We start from the raw sequence: 19,182 nt of genomic DNA, 5'->3' as shown, positions 1-19,182 counted from the left end.
GAAAGCGTTGCAAAGAATACGAACGTTGGAAGAATAAAAATCAGAGACAAATTGATCGACGAGCTCGGTGATTTTCATGAATTATTTTTCGTTAATATAAACGTCCGACTGACGAACAAACAAAGCTTGAGAGTTGTCTGCCGTGAGCGTAAGCTACTGTAATTGGAGAAAAGGCGGAGCAAAATGACATACTTGGAGAGTACCGACATGAACCAGCTTTAGAGCCGCTCGTGTCGCGGATCAATTCATCTCGTATATGAAAATTTAAGTAAGGATGATCTTCGCAAGCGTCGTTTAGGTACATATCATCAAAATAATGACAGGAGTTACAACGGGCTTGTCTGGAAGATGGCTCCTAAGATTTTATTCAGCAGGACGTAAACCGTCTAAATCGCTTCATATATATCCCTGCCTGCTTTAGTAATGAAGACTTCGGTAGTCTGGCGAGGATTTCATGCCCACGATGGGTATAATTATATGTCTCGATGCTCCTGGCATTTGTCGAGACATTGACGTGGCGTGTACGAACGCGAGGGATTCGAATTAAATATATTTTTTAATAGTATTACACTGCAGAAATACCTAATTAAAAGTACGATACAAGCGTGCATTAACGTGTTATTGAACTGTACACTATCTCTTGTATTTGAAACCATGGACAATTTGTATTGCCTCCATAATTAGCTATTTGCTCTAAAATGAGTTGCTTGGTTTGCAATTTTACTACATGTCTTGTTAATTAATTTTCAGTTTATTATCGTCTCTAATAAAGTGCGAATTTAAACATAAATTATTCATATTTACGTACATTGAATTCGACATTACACGACAGGTAAATTTCAGGTTTCTATTTTAAACTAAGTAATAATTTATTCTAGAAGTCAATTACGTAGAAACTAAATAAAACGCTGTGATCACCCGTCTCGTGTCCATCGCAATAAATGTTTAAAAACCGACAAATATGATACGTCCCCAACCTGATTTAACACCCTAAATCGATTTCAATGTTGGACGTCGAGAAACGTCAATACACAGATCGCGAAGCACCGAGAGGCTCCTACTTCGAAACGAGAACGTTTTACTTTGTTATGTGCAAGTTTGAATGGTAAAACTGGGTGCTGATCGAACTGATAATTTAATAAGAAAGAATCATGGCTAACGCTCTATTTTTAACATCGACGTCGAGAGAATTCGTAATACACGCGCTACAGTTAATTAATAAAGTTCGAGCGAGCCATTGTAATTAAGCATTCTCGTTTCATACGCGGTACTTCGATTCCAAAGTACCAGGTTTCTGTTTCAGACGCGTGTGCATGTCTCCTCGCTGTCCCACATACTTTTGAACAACCATTATGTCATTTTATGTTTCTTTGAAATCATTTTAGCAGGATATTGATAGAAAGAAATTGCCTAGAAACGGAACAACATTTAACAGCTCTTTCTGTTCTCGTTCCTAGCGATGCAAGTGCCACTGAATGGGTTCGATTTGACCCATAAGACGCTGTTTTAGGTTCTCAGCAGAAAAACACCGATATCAAAACACTGTTTTCTTTTTAAATAGGCAACCAACGCGATGCTTTTACGCCGCTACGCTCCGCCCTGATGCTGATGGTACATTCCACATTCTAGCTTATACCCTGGTGCACGATGCGCATCCACTTCGTCCTCGTTACATTCCTCGGGTTATATATCCTTACGATCCTCGAGAATAGTACGGACACTCTCGGCCCGCGAATGAAGCCCTACGGGCTGTCTTTATCCGAGGGATTCTCCCAAGGAACATTGAGTTTTTTTTCCCCCTCGGCTTGGTATCGCCGGGCTGACTTCGGACTTTGAGTATTAGGCTGATATCAGGGAAATGAGAATTTTCTAAACGAAAATGGAAAGTTCTATACGGGGGAGGGGCACTTTGTTCCACAAGAGGTCGTGATTTTTCCAACGCGGTACAGCTGATTGCTATTTTTATCTGGCCTGTTAACCCTTTGCGGTCCTATATCCCTTGCATTTCCTTTCAACCGACCCTACAATAGACGAGTCACGCAAATTTGGCGGGGGATGGAAAAAAAGTCCAGAAAGGAAAGTTTCACACGATTTCATCTTTTTTTAAAACTGCAAACATCTTTTATCTAAAAGTATACTGGCTAAATATTTGAGAATAATTTTCATAAAAATCATAATTAGCCTAACCCTGAACATACGATAATTTGCATGATTGAACGCTGTTCGTAGCTATACTGATTCTTCCCTGTTGCAGTTTAATGCGAACCAGATACGCTATATCGTTCGTGCTGTGGTATTAAACATGTGGTTAACGATGTAATGTAATATCACGTATCGTATATTACAAGTATATTTATAATATATTAAACTATGGAGAGTAATTAAATTACACTATGGAAAGCTGCTTATAATTTCGAGGATCGAGAGAATTATATTCAATTTGCGATGTAATACTTAATCCATAAAATTTTTAATGAAAATCCCGTACGGAGATGGGAAAAATTTGATTCGAACAATAGACGCCAAATATATAGTTCAATTTTATTCGGTTCATTCTGTAATTCTAACTTTACTTTTGCGTCTTTCGAATCTGCAGAATGATCGAGTTTAACGTTTCCAACTCGTTTCGATTCGAATTTAACAGCTGTCTCGAACCTTCGTTTGTAAGAAAAGCGAGCAATCTCTTCCATTTCAACGCGCGATTTTTTCGGGCACGACGATGCAATATGCTCGGTTACTTTGTCATAGTTTACGTGTATAGTAGCAGCATAATGCCTTAGAAAGCGTCAAGGTGGAAGTTATTTTGCGCTCGTTGCGTAAAAGAGTCACATTAATAAGTTATGTAATATACGGATTAGACGCTACGCGTCTGGAGACTGAATGCTGCATTATCTTTGAAACACGATGAAACCTACGCGAGGGTATTATAACGCCGCTGTAAACGTAACCGCGGCCGTGTAAAATGTAAGCAGGAAGCGATGTGGCCGTCGCATTCTTACCTAACCTACGGCCTTTTTATGCAGATCCGTTCGTAAATTAAAAGCTGCAGCAGCTCTCGCGGCAATATAATTACACGCGATATATTCTCAAGGCTTTCTATGCATGCACGCGTATCCGTCAAATTTTCGGGAAATTTTGGTCCGAGTATGAATATGTAAACATAATTATCAGCTTCGAATGAAAGTTCTCGTTTGAAGGAACAGTAAAACTAACACTGAAAATAGTTACTTTACTCTCGCGGCTTGGACGACGCGACGGGGGGCATTCGAATATTTAATTTACGAAACTGTTTCGTTCGTTGATCAAATTGCAGCGAAACGATTCGATTAAGATTCATCTTCGAACGAATTTATATTTTGGTCGAAACGGACGGAATCGCGATAGGAAAATACAGAGGAATTCAAGCGGGGGACGATACTTCTGGAAAGAAAAGTAATCGCGAAAGACGGAAAGGTAAGAGATCGAGAAGAGCTCGACGACACAGGTAGATAAACGGCAAATTGCTCTCGGGTCAAATCTCCCAACCCGGATCTCGTTCTTTTGTAACGTCGGCCATTCACGCTCGATTTTTAAATTGTCCGTAGCTGCCTTTACGCTTTGACGTGCGTTATTCGATAACGCGTATCGAGTGTCTGAAAGAAAGATTACGTTCCCACGGAAAATCGCGGAATTTAACGAACCTCGAACTCGCGTTTTGATTTTCGCGTACGAAAAAACTGAACAATTGTATTCTTTATCATCGAACGCCGAGAAACTGAATTAAAAAATAGAAAGGCAGATCTTGTCACGATTTTCTAAAATAAAAGACAGACATCAGCTTCGATAGTTCCACTATTTTCAGACGTAAAATTATCATCATGCAAAACGTAGAATCAAACGACAAACCAATAATTTTGCGTAAATGGTATTTCAGTTATGAACTATTTCATTGATCATGGAACATACGGAGACACTCGTGCCACGGTAATCTGTAACAGTATTTCCGTAACGCACATCCGTCAGGTAACACGTTAAATAATTCACAGCCGATCAAATTCGTAATCTGATCAGCACGGTCTATGAATCCATAATACTTACCGAATTCACATATTCGCCACGGTCCTCGAACCCTCCGTTCCCAGCGTTCGCGATTGTATCTAAAGACATTTTCTCCCCGAGCTTGATCCGGCGAATTTGCCCCGATAAATCGACGAAAATCTGGTATAAACGTTTTATCAGCTAATAACCGTGTTCCTCATAAATTCTCGAATCTCCGATATCGATGGTTGCGAGAAACGGGAAGGGAACGAGCATCGACGATTTATAGAGATTAGTTTCGGTCTGGAGCGTGAGAAATACAACGCGAAGGGGGTGGAAAGAACCGGAAGAGAAAACAATGCCAAGTTTTAGAAACGGAAAGAAGGAAAAAGGAAGGACGCGCGAATTGGCCGCAACGGGGGAACTTTCCTTCAGGTGCCGTTATCCTCGAACGCTATGAAAAAGTCAACTATGAGAACGGATGGAGGGGAGATGGTGAAAGGGGACTGTCAGATGGAAATGGCAGTGAACACTCGATAAGAACGTCCCTCAGGAACCCTGTTATCCGACGGAACGTAACTGCTCGACAGGGTGTGCGTGGGTTGCCAGCGAAGAGGTTCGCTTCTTCGAAAAGAAAAACGTATTTTGCGGAATGTATACGATATAATGCGACGGGACGATAAAACGACGGTCGGTACGAACATTCTTCAGCAAAATGCATTCGAACGAGTTAACACGCTGAGTTTTTTATTCGTTGACGATTGGAACGATTTTACGCTACGATTTCTTTTTTAGTTTTCTTCGCGTATACAACTATTACAGCGTAAAATTATAAAATTAACGATACCAATTATTTTAATACGTACTCGATGATCCTTCCCTAAATGGCGGAGCAAAAATCTTTACACGATAATTTGACAAATATCTAAATATTTGATATTATCTAAACGCGAACAATGCAAAACAAACCACTCGTATTTGACATCGAACCACGGTCTGATACGAAGTGAAACTGGTGAAATTAGTTGGTAAAACGACAACGTAGGGTGCGTTTATGCGTATAAGTTTAAAACTTGTTCGGTAGCTGCTCCGACCGATGAATACGAGCTGAAGTTTAAACGCGACCATTGCATAAATCTTTGCTAAATTTTCTCTTTGTAATTTCTGTTAGCTTTATTTCTACTGTTTTCAGTGTGAAATTTCTGTGTTATTGGCAGCTTGGTGACTTAAAGGTTTCTGGATATAAGTTGCTAGATTATAGAGTGGATTTTTAACGCTACTATGATTCGCAGTCTAAATTATTCGTCTAACAATTTCCCTTTCTACGCTTCGGATAGTCCACATGCTCCGAGCTAGGTGCACGCTGAGCATATAGTGTTAAATGTCTTTCCCTCGAAACGTATCCTTCCAATTTCCATCTGTTTAACATAATGCATTTTAGATGCTTCAATCTTGAATAAGAATCCTCTTCGACGCGAAACTTTTTACGGTACAAATAACCATGGGAGTAACGAGCATAAAACCAAAAGGGTCAAGGATGAAAGGATAAACAAAAATAATGCACGATTATATTAAAAGATTAAGACGTTGCTAAGCAACGAAATTTACGTAAAAAATTTTGCCCACGTCTGGCTGGTGAGATTTGTTTCGAGAGGTACATTAGGAAGCACAAAAGTTATCGAGACGTCACGGGCACGAAGACTTCTGATTGGTCGGAAACCAGTGCCATCCAAGTTTTGCATCCCTTATTGTAATGGAGTTTCTCGACTTCTGTGAACGTCGTTTCCTCATGGGAAGTTTAAGCACTTTTTGCAGATATTGCTTACACGGAGCGTCGACCAATCGACAATCTCCAATTTTATGAAACTCGGTACACGGTAAAGCATCGAAAAACTCGTATTTTTTGTAGAGACTGATATTCATACTGGAGTACCGAAAACTGTCCACAAAGTTGTGGATGAATTAGTTCCTTCTATCTCTAAATTACCAGTATCACGCGTGCTTCGTATCGCTACTTCTAAATATTGTACTTAAAATGTTATTGGTTAACGAAGAAAAATATCATTGAACGATCGTGTCCGTGTTAATTTAATCGAATCGCCAACTGACCTGCCAGCAAGACAATGTGCTAAGTGACCACCGTGTTTGTTGTGTACAGGAAATGGTTATGTGAACTTTCGACAATGGCTGGCGATCCGTTTTGTTGTCGCGTAAATTGAGTCTGTGACATTGTGTGTGCACAATGATAGAAAACCGAACCAGTTACGAGCGATAACTTATTCTCCTTAACAAATAATCACGCGGTATATCCCGAATCATGTAAAATAGAAAGGAGGAAAATACAATCGAGAGATAATTTATTTCGACCGAATAAATTAAAAACCATATTTCAGATTTATGCCTCTGTAACGACGAACGATCCGTCCGGAAGCAATTGCTTTTATAAATCAAAACATCTCTCGCGAAATATTCTTTCATTTCTCCTCAGCGCGCTCGAGCGATTTCAATCAAATAACAACAGCCCGTAAAATGGAACTTTGCTAATTTGCCGCAATTTAAGAGTGTAATTCCGCTAATAAAAGATACTAGAAACCGGTGCAAATATCGTACGTTTGGTAGAAACGAAATTTCAATATTTTTTTTTTTATTTTCTGTTACGCTTTTGAAATAACGCGGAATCAACGGATCGGAAAATAAATTGTCAATCAAATTCTGTCTAGCTCAGGCGCGGCCAGGATTTCGCATAAACCGCGTGGGATTGAATTAAATAGTCGATTAATCGTTCCGACCGATTGTCCTCGATTTCAAAAGGATGTTGCACACGAACTTGGCGCGTTGCAAGTCGAAATATTTTCGTCGATTCAGTGGGCCAGAACGAATTCGTCATATCTCAGCCCCAGTGTACAATCAGCGACGAGCAAGGATATGCAGGAACCGCTGTCGCGCGCGTGCACGTGTGTGTGTGGGTGTGGAAATAATGAATTCGGTCCCTTGTGATTTTCGAACGTCGAAGCAAAAGTGGTGTGTGCAGTCCACGGACTGAAACTAGAGAAGGGAAAGAAACGTAGAAAGATTAAAAGTGGGCGCGATTAAAGAGCAAAGACGACAAGCGTTTGAAAGGACACAAACGAATCTACGATAATGTATGTTCGACAATAATTATTATACTTCGGGTTTAGTCATCGCGTCGACCCAATTTCGGTGACAGATTTATTTAGATATAATCGATCGGCTAACCGCGGTTCGTGTCTACGGTCTATTTCGATTTTATTCAAATATTTAGTGGCGGTATTTCGACCATCGAGTATTTTGTTTAAACGCGAAACGAATTTTTCAGATTATTTTATTATGATTAGACGACCTCCTCGAGCCTGTACAATTTTAAACTGAGAATTAACCTCGCGGTTCGTATAATTTACTTATTCGTCTTATTAACATTTAAACATGCGTGAATTCAATTTGAAAACGTTTAAAATTAAACTGCTCGTACATTTTCATAAAAATTCTCTCTTTCCCCATTGTCGCGAATATCGTCAAACATTCGTTTCATTAGTTGTAATTGAATTATACCGCTTCCATCGTCGCAATACCGTTTATCCAATTAACTAAACCCCTTTGTGAGGACCTCTATGCAAATTATTACAAACATTTGCAATTATCAAAATGGGCTCGATTGATATGGATTGAAGAAATATCGATAACAATTAAAAGAATGTGAATAACCAACAACAACTAACGACAAATGTTTGCCCGATACGAGTGGCGTTTATTTATTTTTTATTCTTTTAATACGATTTTTCGTCACAAATTAAATGTTCAATTATCAATGTGTTATTATCTCTAATGTAAGAGAATTTTCAATCATTGCATTTTACGTTTCGTACATTGAATAATAATCGTTTAATAATTATGTTAAGAATCGCAGGAAACGCGGAAACCCAGTACAGTAGTTTCGCAGATAAATTGGACGGTATTAATGGCGACGATATAATTTCCGGATGTTGGGCGGTGCAATACTATGTGTATAATTATAACGAAATGTTACAATGCGCCATATTGCAACAATTATCGTCAGTGGCTAATTAACAAAGGACCGAATTAAATCTTTCTATTCTGCGTTACGAGGTGTGTACGTGGCACACGGAAAATCAGAATGAATCAGTATGGAAACTAATTATCGTTAAGCGTCGACTTGAAATAACAGCCAGCGAATCGATGTTTCGAACGTTCCGTTTTTCAAATTGTAAATAACAGTAGTCGATTGGTCACGTTTCGGTCGAAACGTTAATAAATATTCTTAACTGATATTACGGAAATTATAACTAATAGTTGCCTCGGGCGATTACTAATAATAAACTATCAAACTCGTAAGTGATATTTCGCTGTTAGGCGACCATTTCGTCAAGTCGAGTGCTAAACTCGAGCTTGGAAAACGGAAATTATATTTTCAGTATTAATATTCGAGCGTTCGCGAATCTGAAATGCAAATGGGAAATGATTTTTGAAAAATTTATTTCCTACAAAGTGCACGCGATAAATTTCTTAATTCTACAAATTATTTCTCCGAGAATATCCTTTGAACGTTTCGAAGAATTCTTTCGGAAGAACAATGACAACGATGACCCTTTGAGGATGACATAAAGGATCCCAATATAAGACTTCCTATTCTCCGTCCCTCGTTCCTAATTCACTTACCTTGAAACAATACCACACCGGTCCGTTTGAAGTTACATCTTACGTATTTAGTCACTCTGCTCGATTTGATATTAAATTCCTAAAGAATATTCTCGAGAATCCAGACCTGCCGAGATTCTCTACTCGTTTTTCTCTGACCATTGCGTTTCTGGATTTATTCGCGATCGTTCGCCGATCGCTTGGATTCGACGAGACTCGCGAAGCAAATTTCACTACTTGTTTAAGAACGGTGCTGAATCGTTTAACCGATCATTTTCGTCTTTTTAGAACCTGGGAGGATCCTTTGATTCGTTTCCTCTTAATGTAATTGTTACTTTCGCAGAGTGCCTTTCGGAAGGAGCGCTCCCCAGGACGAAAGTGACAGTCGAACGGAGTTAAAATTACTTCGACTTTATTTTACAGCTCAGGCGAGCAAAAACAACACGTAACTTTGAATTAAAAATTTATTCGCGACCACCACAAAATCGAAACAATTTTTTCTTCGGAGTCGATATAATCTTGAAATCTATTCCGAATAATTTAACGAACATAATATCGTTTGCTCAAACGACAAACTAATTGTCATTGGTATAACGAAATGTGCGTCGAATTAATCGAAGAGATTAAGCGATTTTTCAATTCCGGGATCGAAAGTAAAAAATCGCTCTGGTTCAGCACCGTTCCGTAAATTAATTGGAAGAAGAATCCGTAAGTGGTGAAGTTGTGTGTACTCACGTCGTATTTCTCTTGAATATGCGGTCCAGCTTGAGCGATGTAAAGCGTGCTGGCGGTATCGAACACTAATTCCGGTGGCATTCTGGTCACTCTTTGTTTGGCCATTTCGTGACAATTAAGGTATAAAGTGACCTCGGTGAGCGAAACTCGGATAACGATCTTTGACCATTTCTTTGTCAGCTTCGGCACCGTGAATTTCGCCACTTCCTCCGAATGCGAATTCTGATCGGAATTCGTGTAAATCAACGACACGTTCTGATTGGTTCCCGGCCCATCCTGTGACGGAGAAAATTAATAACATTATCGTGGGGATCCTTCTCAAAATGTAATAAATTCAATCTATAAAAAGTGAAGGTAAAAATTGTTTTTACCCACTGAGTGACTATATATACAGAGTGTTCGACCACCCCTGGGAAAAATTTTAATGGAAGATTCTGAAGGCCAAATAAAACGAAAATCAAGAATCTCAATTTGTTGATTGGAGCTTCGTTGAAAAGTTATTAATAAAATTAAATTAAAACATTTCAAATCATTTTCGATTGCGGGGATCAATTACAATCATTTTTAGTGAATACACATATCCTCGAAATCCTACGTACTTTCGAGGAAAACATTCTTTACCGAAAATATACTGTGTGGAGAGAAATGTTTCTATAACTTTTTAACGGAACCTCAATCAACAAATTAGTATCCTTGATTTTCGTCTTATTTTGGCCTCTAGAATCTCCCATTAAAATTTTTCATTAATATTAACTAAATACCAAACGTTGCAAAATCGTGGATAATGAAGAGCGGAAAAAACGGTGAAACGTTAAATTTGCGTGAACGATTAATTTAACGGTCCGCGAAAAATGTTCGAAATTGGAAATTATTTCGAGATGGAAAGTGGAAATGGGCGATTCTCTCGTATCGGGAAATTTTTCATCGAATAACCAGCGACCAGGTCCGCTCTCGAAATTATCTCGGGATAGCGTTCGGGGTCCTCTCAAACGAAAATACCGAGGGATTCGAAAGTCGAGCTGTTTTCCCGCGGTCGTGGCACGGTGCTATCGATTCTCGTGGGGATCGAGTCCTCTCGAAACGTCGAAAACGGCGGCTGCTTCTGCTGCAGAACACGTAGACGTCGTATTACCCGTGGAAACGGTGCCACGAGAAACGTGAATGATCTCAAAGAAATTTGAAGACTCGAGAGCTGCTACAACGGCCTCGAAGGGATTGGGAAACATGAGGAAATGCTCTCCCTCCCCCTTCATCCCCTATTGAGAAGCGTCGACTTAAAAGTCTATCGGGCTGCCGGAGCCCATTCCTTATATATCGACCGATTGTACTTGGAAATTTTTCTCGACTTTCTGATTGGCTTTATATTCAAGTCCTTGTCTTTTAGTTTTTTTCCGCGAGAGTTCCTCGCGGTTTTATGCGATGCGTCTTTCCCCGAGAATGGATCCAACGACACACGGAAACCGATACGCTTCTTTCGTTTCACTCACCGTTTTCCTACGCCAGCGATATTCATTCTGTCTGACACGTTTCTCATCGCTGTTTAATTGAGGAACGTCAAAGACAGCTCTGTACAAAATAATTAACGAATGTATTATACGTTCGTCTAAAATTTATATGGAATTCTTGATTTCGAGTTGTGGCTCGCTTCGAATTAGCATCGATAGTTTAATTAGCCAAGAGAATCCCAGTAATAAATTTATGTAAAAAAGTCAAGTATAAAAATCTGGTATCGTAGCATAATAGGAGAAATATTGTACGAAACTATCCTCTGCAATTTTTTTCGTTTATCTAAAATTAATATAGAATTCTTGATTTCGAGTTGTGGCTTGCTTCGAATTAGCCAAGAGAATCCCAGTAATAAATTTATGTAAAAAAGTCAAGTATAAAAATCTGGTATGGTAGGATAATAGAAGAAGTATCGTACGAAATTATTCTCTGCAATTTTTTTCTATCTTTCGGTCGGAACTATAAACTGACCCAGTTGCCAAAATCGCTCTGTATATTAGGTTCCCGCAAAAGTTTCGACTGTGAATTTCATAACGCACGCGAAGCATGAATCTAATTACTTCTATGCAACTCATGTTACAAACAATGATTATAGTGGTACAAATTCAACTGACCGCTCGGGGATATTGAGAAGTTAACCTTGTCAGACCGTCCTATCTCCTAAATTTTCCAACAAATCTCTAAACGGACGTTCTCCATCTCTCCAATGTGGAAACACGCAACGATACGGTAAAAACAGAGCTGTAATGTCATTCACTGCTGGATTAGAAACTTCGAATCACTATCTAAATGTGAAACTATAATGGGACTATCTTTTGACAGTATAATTTTTAAACGAAATACTTATTAAATTGTTAAAATAATTTTTAACTAAAATTCTATACGTTACTCTACAAATAATTATAATATATTTCGTGCTAGGGAATTATTTTATGCCAGGAGGTGTTCAAACATTCTTATTTTATATTTTTAACTAGATTTTAAAGTTGTGGAGCAGATGTGCTCGACCAATTATTTTCAGTTCTTATTTTCATGTCATCGATTCAATAGGAAAAAATCGAAGTCGTTTCATTAAAAAACAAGTACCGTTTTACCAAATAGGGAAATATAATCAAAATACAGTCCCTATTGAGGGTTCTATTTTTTCCTATATCAACGTTATCTACCTTTCCTCTGGATAAAGCTTGTCCCAGTTTCTGGAATCAGCACGTATAATAAACACATTCGACCGAAAATATTCCAATTTTATTCCTACAAAAAATAAGCACGTTAATAACGTTTCTTGCTTTTCGATTACAGGAATAGAATAAAATATTTATTTCGAATCGTTTGAGGCGAGTAATAATTTAAGCAAATTGATGGTTAGAGTCTGATTTTTCCAAGAATTCCTTAAAGATTCGTACTCACCGAAATCCGAATGCCTAATTGCACAACAGTTTCGAAGGGATTGAGAACTGCAAACAGATAACTGGTTCTGAAGGACATTGGCTTCAAAGTTGCCACCAGAGTAAACTCGGCTGGCAATTTTTCCGGGAGATATAATCGATAGGGTTGTTTAACTTCGGAGCCAGGTCGGAAACCAAAAGCCGGAAATCCATCGAGAGCATCGTCGATGTACAAATTATTGTCGTCTGTCGATGCCACGGATGCCTGCAGTAAATCATAGACCAGTTCTGAAACATAAACGTGCGAGGAAAAGTAGTTAGAAAACTTCCCTCTCCTGAAAAGGCTGTATTTAACTTACGATTTACTTTTAAGCAAACATAATCATTCGAGACATTTAATTTGATATTTCAAAGACTGTTCAATATTAGTAATTGAAAAATGAATCACTATGTAAAATGCGCGATAATCCATCGCAAAGCAAATGATCGGAAATGCTCTAAATTGTCTATTGAAGTTAAAGTGGAAGAGGGCTATTCGTGTTTCCTACTTCTATTTGCCAAGCCATCCCAGAAAATTACAAATTCTCGCGAGTAAAAGAAGGCTAAAAGTGTAGCTTCGAGCTCTAAAGCGTATAAAACTCTTTCCATTAAGACGATTTTAGATCAACATCGTAAAAGTTGACAAACTTCACAAAAACAAAAAGCAAACAAAAGAACAGTCTCGAATATAATTAGAAATTTCCCTTTAAAACTCTTTCGCGAGCGTTCCGCGTAGCCAAGCTAACGCGCAAAATTTCATTATCTGCTTAGTAGCATTACACGCCGATGAATAATTAGCGTGGGCGAATTACGTTCCCCGAACAAGATTTCCTCACCGTGGCGACGCGGAAACGGCGAATGGTATCCAACGAAAGCTGTAAACACTGTAAACGAACAGTATGTTCTTGTAATTCCAAGAGATCCGAACGAAGTAATTTCCTTTCGGCGATCAAAATTTTCCGTGCAAATTGTCTACGCGCTCGCGAACCAGGCGGTGGGAGGAGGCGTTCGCCGCTTAATTTTCGCGGAATTCAGAAATTTCATTTTCGAGGAGCGTCGCGGAAAATAAACGAAAAGCCATTTAACATTTGTATGCTGGAGGTATCAGAATTGCTTTCTTGGAGAACGTAATCCACGGTTATAACTTAGATGTCTGGCCGCGATCGTTTCGTCGTATCGAGTTAGAAATTACAGGGCGCTTGTATCTCCCGTTTTATGCAAATTGTTGAAATTTAGTTCGAGGGAACGGGTCCCGACGATATATCAGCCGGATAACTATCATTCCGCGTGGTAAACCGTGAATATTATTTTAACGTGATCGTCTCCGGCCCCGTATGCCCGTCCCGTCTCCGAGGCTATAATTAATTAAGGACAAACGTTGAAAACGGAGCGTTACCGCGGCGGCCCAAGCCGTGGAAAAATGCGGACGGGAGGAAAAGTAATTCAAACTCGAAGGGAGAACTTTAATTATTTCGATGCGTGGAGACTCTAAGAGCTCAGCGGGATTAACGAACGAAATCTTGATAAGGCAGTCGCCGGCTGATACAATTCGGGGCACGAAAAACCGTAAAAACCTAACGCCTTCGAACCTTCCGCTCCTACGAACTGGCTAGAATTATTAAATAGGGTTAAATCGAGAAAATTTTCGAGAAGTTACTTATTTTTATCGGAGATCGCCGTGAAGGAAGGCTGGTAGGAGTTCCTCTAGCACCGGACAAGGTTTTTTTTTAAATCATTAAAAGAATGTAATATATTATTATTAAAATAAAAATGATTATCGAAGTTCCTATTAAATTCTCATTTTGGCTCCTCGATCTAACAATTTTGTAGATATAATCCTCGCATTACTTTCCCGCGATACTAATGTCTTCTTCATACGATTTTACTTTCAATAAAGCTTGAAAAGCCTTACTGATGTCACCGCCAATATACGCAATATGCTTGACACCTGCGCGTTAAAACGTTCATGGCTCCGTTATTTTTACGGATTTTAATAAAAAGTTTTAAGAGCATATTTATAAGACCCCGAGATATAAGAACATCCGACAAAAATCGATTTTTCAAAGATGCTGAAATTAAAATACCTCTTGAAATGCTGTTATTTTCATGATGTCACCTTATGAAATTAGCAATCTTGCAGAGACATGTTTATTTTTAACGTTTCATGTGAAATCTCTCTCCTTCTCTCTTTAAAATGTAAAATTGTTCCACCTTACCAGAAGCAAAGTAAGTAGTGTGACATAAAATATTACTTCCTTTTTGAAAAGAGTCTATTGCCAAAAATAGTTAAAGAATAAAAAACGTGATAGTTGTAATTGGAGTATCGTAATATATAACTAAAACATTTCCAATAAAATATTATTAGGATCTAACAAGGTATCTATACATCAAATTAGGTAATTTGTTATTCAAGTACGATAAAAACTAGATTACTTTTAAATGTTGTATAAATCTTAACTGCTATGACTATGATTTTTCCATTTATTCTGCACAATCGGTTCATGAATTTAATCACCACGTTATAAGTTCCTAATACTTAAACGCCTGAAATATATCAGGAAAGTGCATTCATTTTCTATAAGTACTTACCGTTAGTACAGCGTATAGGCTGCCAGGTGATTATGATCATATTTCTTTAATATATCACGGCCCCATTTCGCACGCCATGCATCATACAGATTCGAGACACTCAATATACTGTGGTTCACCGCAGCTGAAAGCTCGCTTCGATAATCGATATTTATTGTCGAAATATGAGTCGGTGCAATAAATCGCATTAAGAATCGTACGCCTATTATCGTTTACGTGGGCCATGCTTCGCCATTTTTCTTCATGCGTAGATATTCATTTCATTACGTTTTACACAATACATATTTCTTTATATTACTTTTCAAATAACTGTGTTGTTAATTTATCAACGAAATAATAATACAGCACCTAAAAATAGGATGCCAATTGTCATTACAATGATCGTTCATTTATTTACTTGCACCTTTCTCGGACAAGTTCCACGAGTACTTATAAATTTTAATACGAAACACTTTTGCATATCATTGTTCTTCATGACGAATAAAACTAAAAACGTACCTCTATATAAATAAATAAAAACATTATATCGCGTAGGAATTGTCAAACGAATTTGAAGGTATCTTGAATTTCTTCGCAAACTTGCTCCGATTGGCCTACATTGTCCCTGATACGATCGAAGCAATCCGAAGATTGCGTTCGAACATTTTCTTCTTTACTCCTGAATACGAAGCTAAAAGTTCGGGGAGATAGAGTATTTTGAATTTTAAATACAAATGGCACCCTTCGAAGTTATTTCTGCCGGTTGAAACGCGGTAAAAAAAGCTGTAGGGAGATCGAAAGGGAAGACTTTAACGCTTGACAGATTCGATCAGGGAATGTGTATTACCGGAGACTTCAACGCCTGCGTAAGGGACGATCGATGGAAACCTTCCTTGCTCGTATATTCTCCTAACACGAATCTTCGTTTCGCGCAGAAATCATAATAAAAGTCACGCTGTAAAAAGCATTAACGGCGATCAATGTCGAAAATTATTTTGTAAACATTAATACCATAAATACATGTCACGCATAATTCAATGTGAATTGTTCGTTTTTAGCCTATTATGCTTTAGCAGGCCATAGAAGCGTGTAACAAGATTTCTCCTGCTATTACAATTGCTGCCAACAATTATTCAAGTGTTTCGGAAGTAACGCGATACGAGTAATAACATTTTCATAATGGAAATAATTTATTAGCTATTACGATTTAATATTACGAGCTAGATTTTCGCGAAGTAAAGGGGACGAAAGAAAATTTTCAATGCAGAAAAATATGGAAAAAACTTTTATTTACTGTTGCATCGTTTCAACCTTTTCAATTAAAATTCTGATAAATTGATATCGACCCATGATTATTTTGGTACGCATTATGGTGAATTAAAAGAACAATGTATTTTTGTAAGTACAGATATCAGAAATTTCTCTACAAGGATCAAAAGCAACATAATTATAGTAAATTCGTCGTAATTACCTTCACGAATTCACGAACAGAATTTACGTCTGTAATATTTTCTACGGTGTTAAAATCTACAAAAAATCATTGTTAAAAATTTAAAAGATACGAAACGTGAGCTAAAAAGCTAAGATGTATAGTTGATAGCGGGCTACTTACGCCGATCTGCCAGGAAATGTTCTGAAAATATCTTTCGCGAAGGTATGATGGGAAGAAAGTATTCGTTCGAAGTATGGACGCGCAAAATACGCCATAGTTAACGGTTCGATAAAAAGAAAGGGCTTTGTTTCGCTCGGGCGAAGCCAACATTTTGTTTCAGCAAGTTTCGAGAACTCTCCCTTGGGACGAACCTCCGCCCTCGGTTCACCGAAAACCTCTTCTCTATTTATACGAATCCGCGAAACGGATTCGATTGACTTTTACAATGCAATTTATTTGTTAGAATCAACGGATTCAATTGCTTTTCAGTTCCCATAATTTCGTAAATGCGAACCGAACGCGAATGTACCACTGGACCAAAAATATTTTATACGCGCACGGTGGTCAATCTAAAATTTCAAAGCATATAAAAGCGTTATATCGTTGCAAATATAGAATAATACAAATTCTATAGAAAAATCGTGATCACCTTACGGTTTTATTTGCAGTGGAAAACTGGAATCGATTCGACGCGTAGTACCGTTGTAGAAAATCCATAGAGATACCCTGTATTTTGATACCGTCAAAGCGACGCCAGCCCCTTAATAAACCGTTTAAATAGTTTGGTGGAAATTCTGAAGCAACAGTAGCGTCGGCAACAAGAAAAGTGGATAATGGCGAGAAGAGGTACAGACAAGGTAACTGAGCGGGAGGCAAACTTCCAAATAAAAAGCCGTATAATGCAGTAACGATCAATGTCAGGTAAGGCGATTCCGAAATAGACAGGAAAGTTTAGCATTATCTGTTGCAAGAACTTCTCAAAGCCTCCTCGCGGGACAAAGTTTTTACCCGGCAATTTTCAGAAGAGGAACTCGTGTTTCCAGCGAGTTGATCTTTCATCGTCTTATATTTAACGCCACTTTTAATTTCGATCGGTCGAAATGTATGCAAAAGGTACCCTCGTTCTAACCGAACGCAAACATTGACCTATGTTCTCGATCGCGCGTCGTTTTCGGAGCTTTTTTTGCTGCGCGATTAAAAATCACGCGCCATTTTCTTCGCGATCGTCGCTCGACGCGTAACATTGAAAAATCGACGCGGATTTAAAAGACGTCTCTGGGCACGATCAATTTTCCCAGAAGCGAATTGCGAGGAAATCGATTGTCGGGAAACAATGCATACGAAATCACCGATTAATCCTGACTGTACGCGACGAATGAAGATAAATGGTGCATTGTGTTTGATGTAATATCCCTCTATACGTCGTTGCGAGGTTACAGTCGCCGTAATCAAACCGATGTAATACAAGAACGAAACGTTCGGGGCTGTATCAGCGATTTATGAATGGAAAGTTGCAACGAAACATTCCTATCCTCCGCGAATCTTCGACAGGCATATTCAATATCGTAATGAAATTCGAAATACGAAAATTGTTTAAAATGAGTTCGAGTCTTTTGACATTTCAATTTTAAACCGAGAAAGGTTACTCAGCCCATTAGCGCTCGGTGGAACATTTTTATCCATCTACATATTTAGTAGCCATCGCGAGGAATCGATAATCGATCAATTAGGCAACCTAGTTTGGTTGCCTTAAGGGGACCAATCAGAAAATCGATTTTCTTTTATGTTTTTCTCGAAAGCAATGCTATTCAGAAATTAAAAAATAAGGATTTGAACGAACAAAACAAAGGCCCAAAATAATTTCGACGGCTATAAACATAAACCAATAGTTCCCGATGATGTTATTAAAACAATTTTACCCATTTATGAAAACTTGAGCGATGAATCGCTTATTTTTCGAAGCATTAAAGTTCAGAAGTAGAAAAATTAGGTCGACGGAAATGGAGCGCTGTATCTATTTTATAATGTTCGAATACGTTTCCCGGCGAGCTCTAAAGTATCGTAGTTCGAGCGAATGTTTTACAAATCGTCAAACGGTCCACTTACGCGTAAAAAATACGTATCGAACCGGGGGAACGCGCGATCGAAACGACGTCGTTCGACCGTAGGTACGTACGATCGTCGACGAAATGGAAAAAAGGGTTTCGAAGTCCGCGGGATACATTTCCTGAATAATACGCACGATATTCAAAATTACGGCTGGAAACAAGATACGAGTCGACTTTTTTTCTCTCGTACGTGCACAGGGTGCCGTAAAACTGTCTGCCGGAATAAAATCGCGCGAACTGCGATGGAATTTTCGAAATCGTATCGCGTCGAGTTCCACGAAGCGCGAATTTCTCCTGAGTAATATCGTAGCGACGTTTTAAACGGAGCACGGCGAAAAATAAAAGTACGCGTTCGAAAAATCCAAGGATCGCCAAAACAGCGGATCCGTTTTGTCTCGACGTCCCTCTCGCGTTTAATATTAGATCGTCGGCTACGAAACACCGTGGAAATTTCAAGAGACGTAACAACGGAAGAAAGGGACGCGAGTGGAAGGGGGTTTTCCCATCAGAACTTCGGAAAACGAAGTAACGCGTATGGAAACACAGCTACGAAGGACGGAATACGAAACTGTCGGCTGTTGTTCGTTCGTATTGTTACGGGAAACGTCGCTATAACCGAGATAAACTAAAGAACGATTAAAGGAACGGATCACTCAACTTCAAAAAGTACGGGAAAGTTGGTCTTGTAGAAACGAGTTCCATTTTTCGTTGGTACATA

General features: G+C 38.7%; 1 protein-coding gene across 14 annotated transcripts in view; it reads right to left on the bottom strand.

The window, feature by feature from the left end:
- Mp (collagen XV/XVIII-type protein multiplexin) overlaps positions 1-19,182 on the bottom strand; it is a 301,479-nt gene that overhangs the window by 217,164 nt on the left and 65,133 nt on the right. For all 14 annotated transcript variants that reach the window (XM_076776823.1, XM_076776815.1, XM_076776813.1 and 11 more), the window contains exons 3-4: positions 12,340-12,605; positions 9,427-9,702 (exon numbers count right to left, since the gene is read on the bottom strand). In XM_076776823.1, coding sequence (XP_076632938.1) covers positions 9,427-9,702; positions 12,340-12,605 — 542 coding nt within the window. The remainder of the gene's footprint in view (positions 1-9,426; positions 9,703-12,339; positions 12,606-19,182) is intronic.

The sequence above is a fragment of the Colletes latitarsis genome, chromosome 11, assembly GCF_051014445.1.
Source record: "Colletes latitarsis isolate SP2378_abdomen chromosome 11, iyColLati1, whole genome shotgun sequence".
NCBI classification, from domain to species: domain Eukaryota; kingdom Metazoa; phylum Arthropoda; class Insecta; order Hymenoptera; family Colletidae; genus Colletes; species Colletes latitarsis.
Note: the sequence above shows the minus strand (reverse complement) of the source record. Positions and strands in the feature narration are given on the sequence as shown.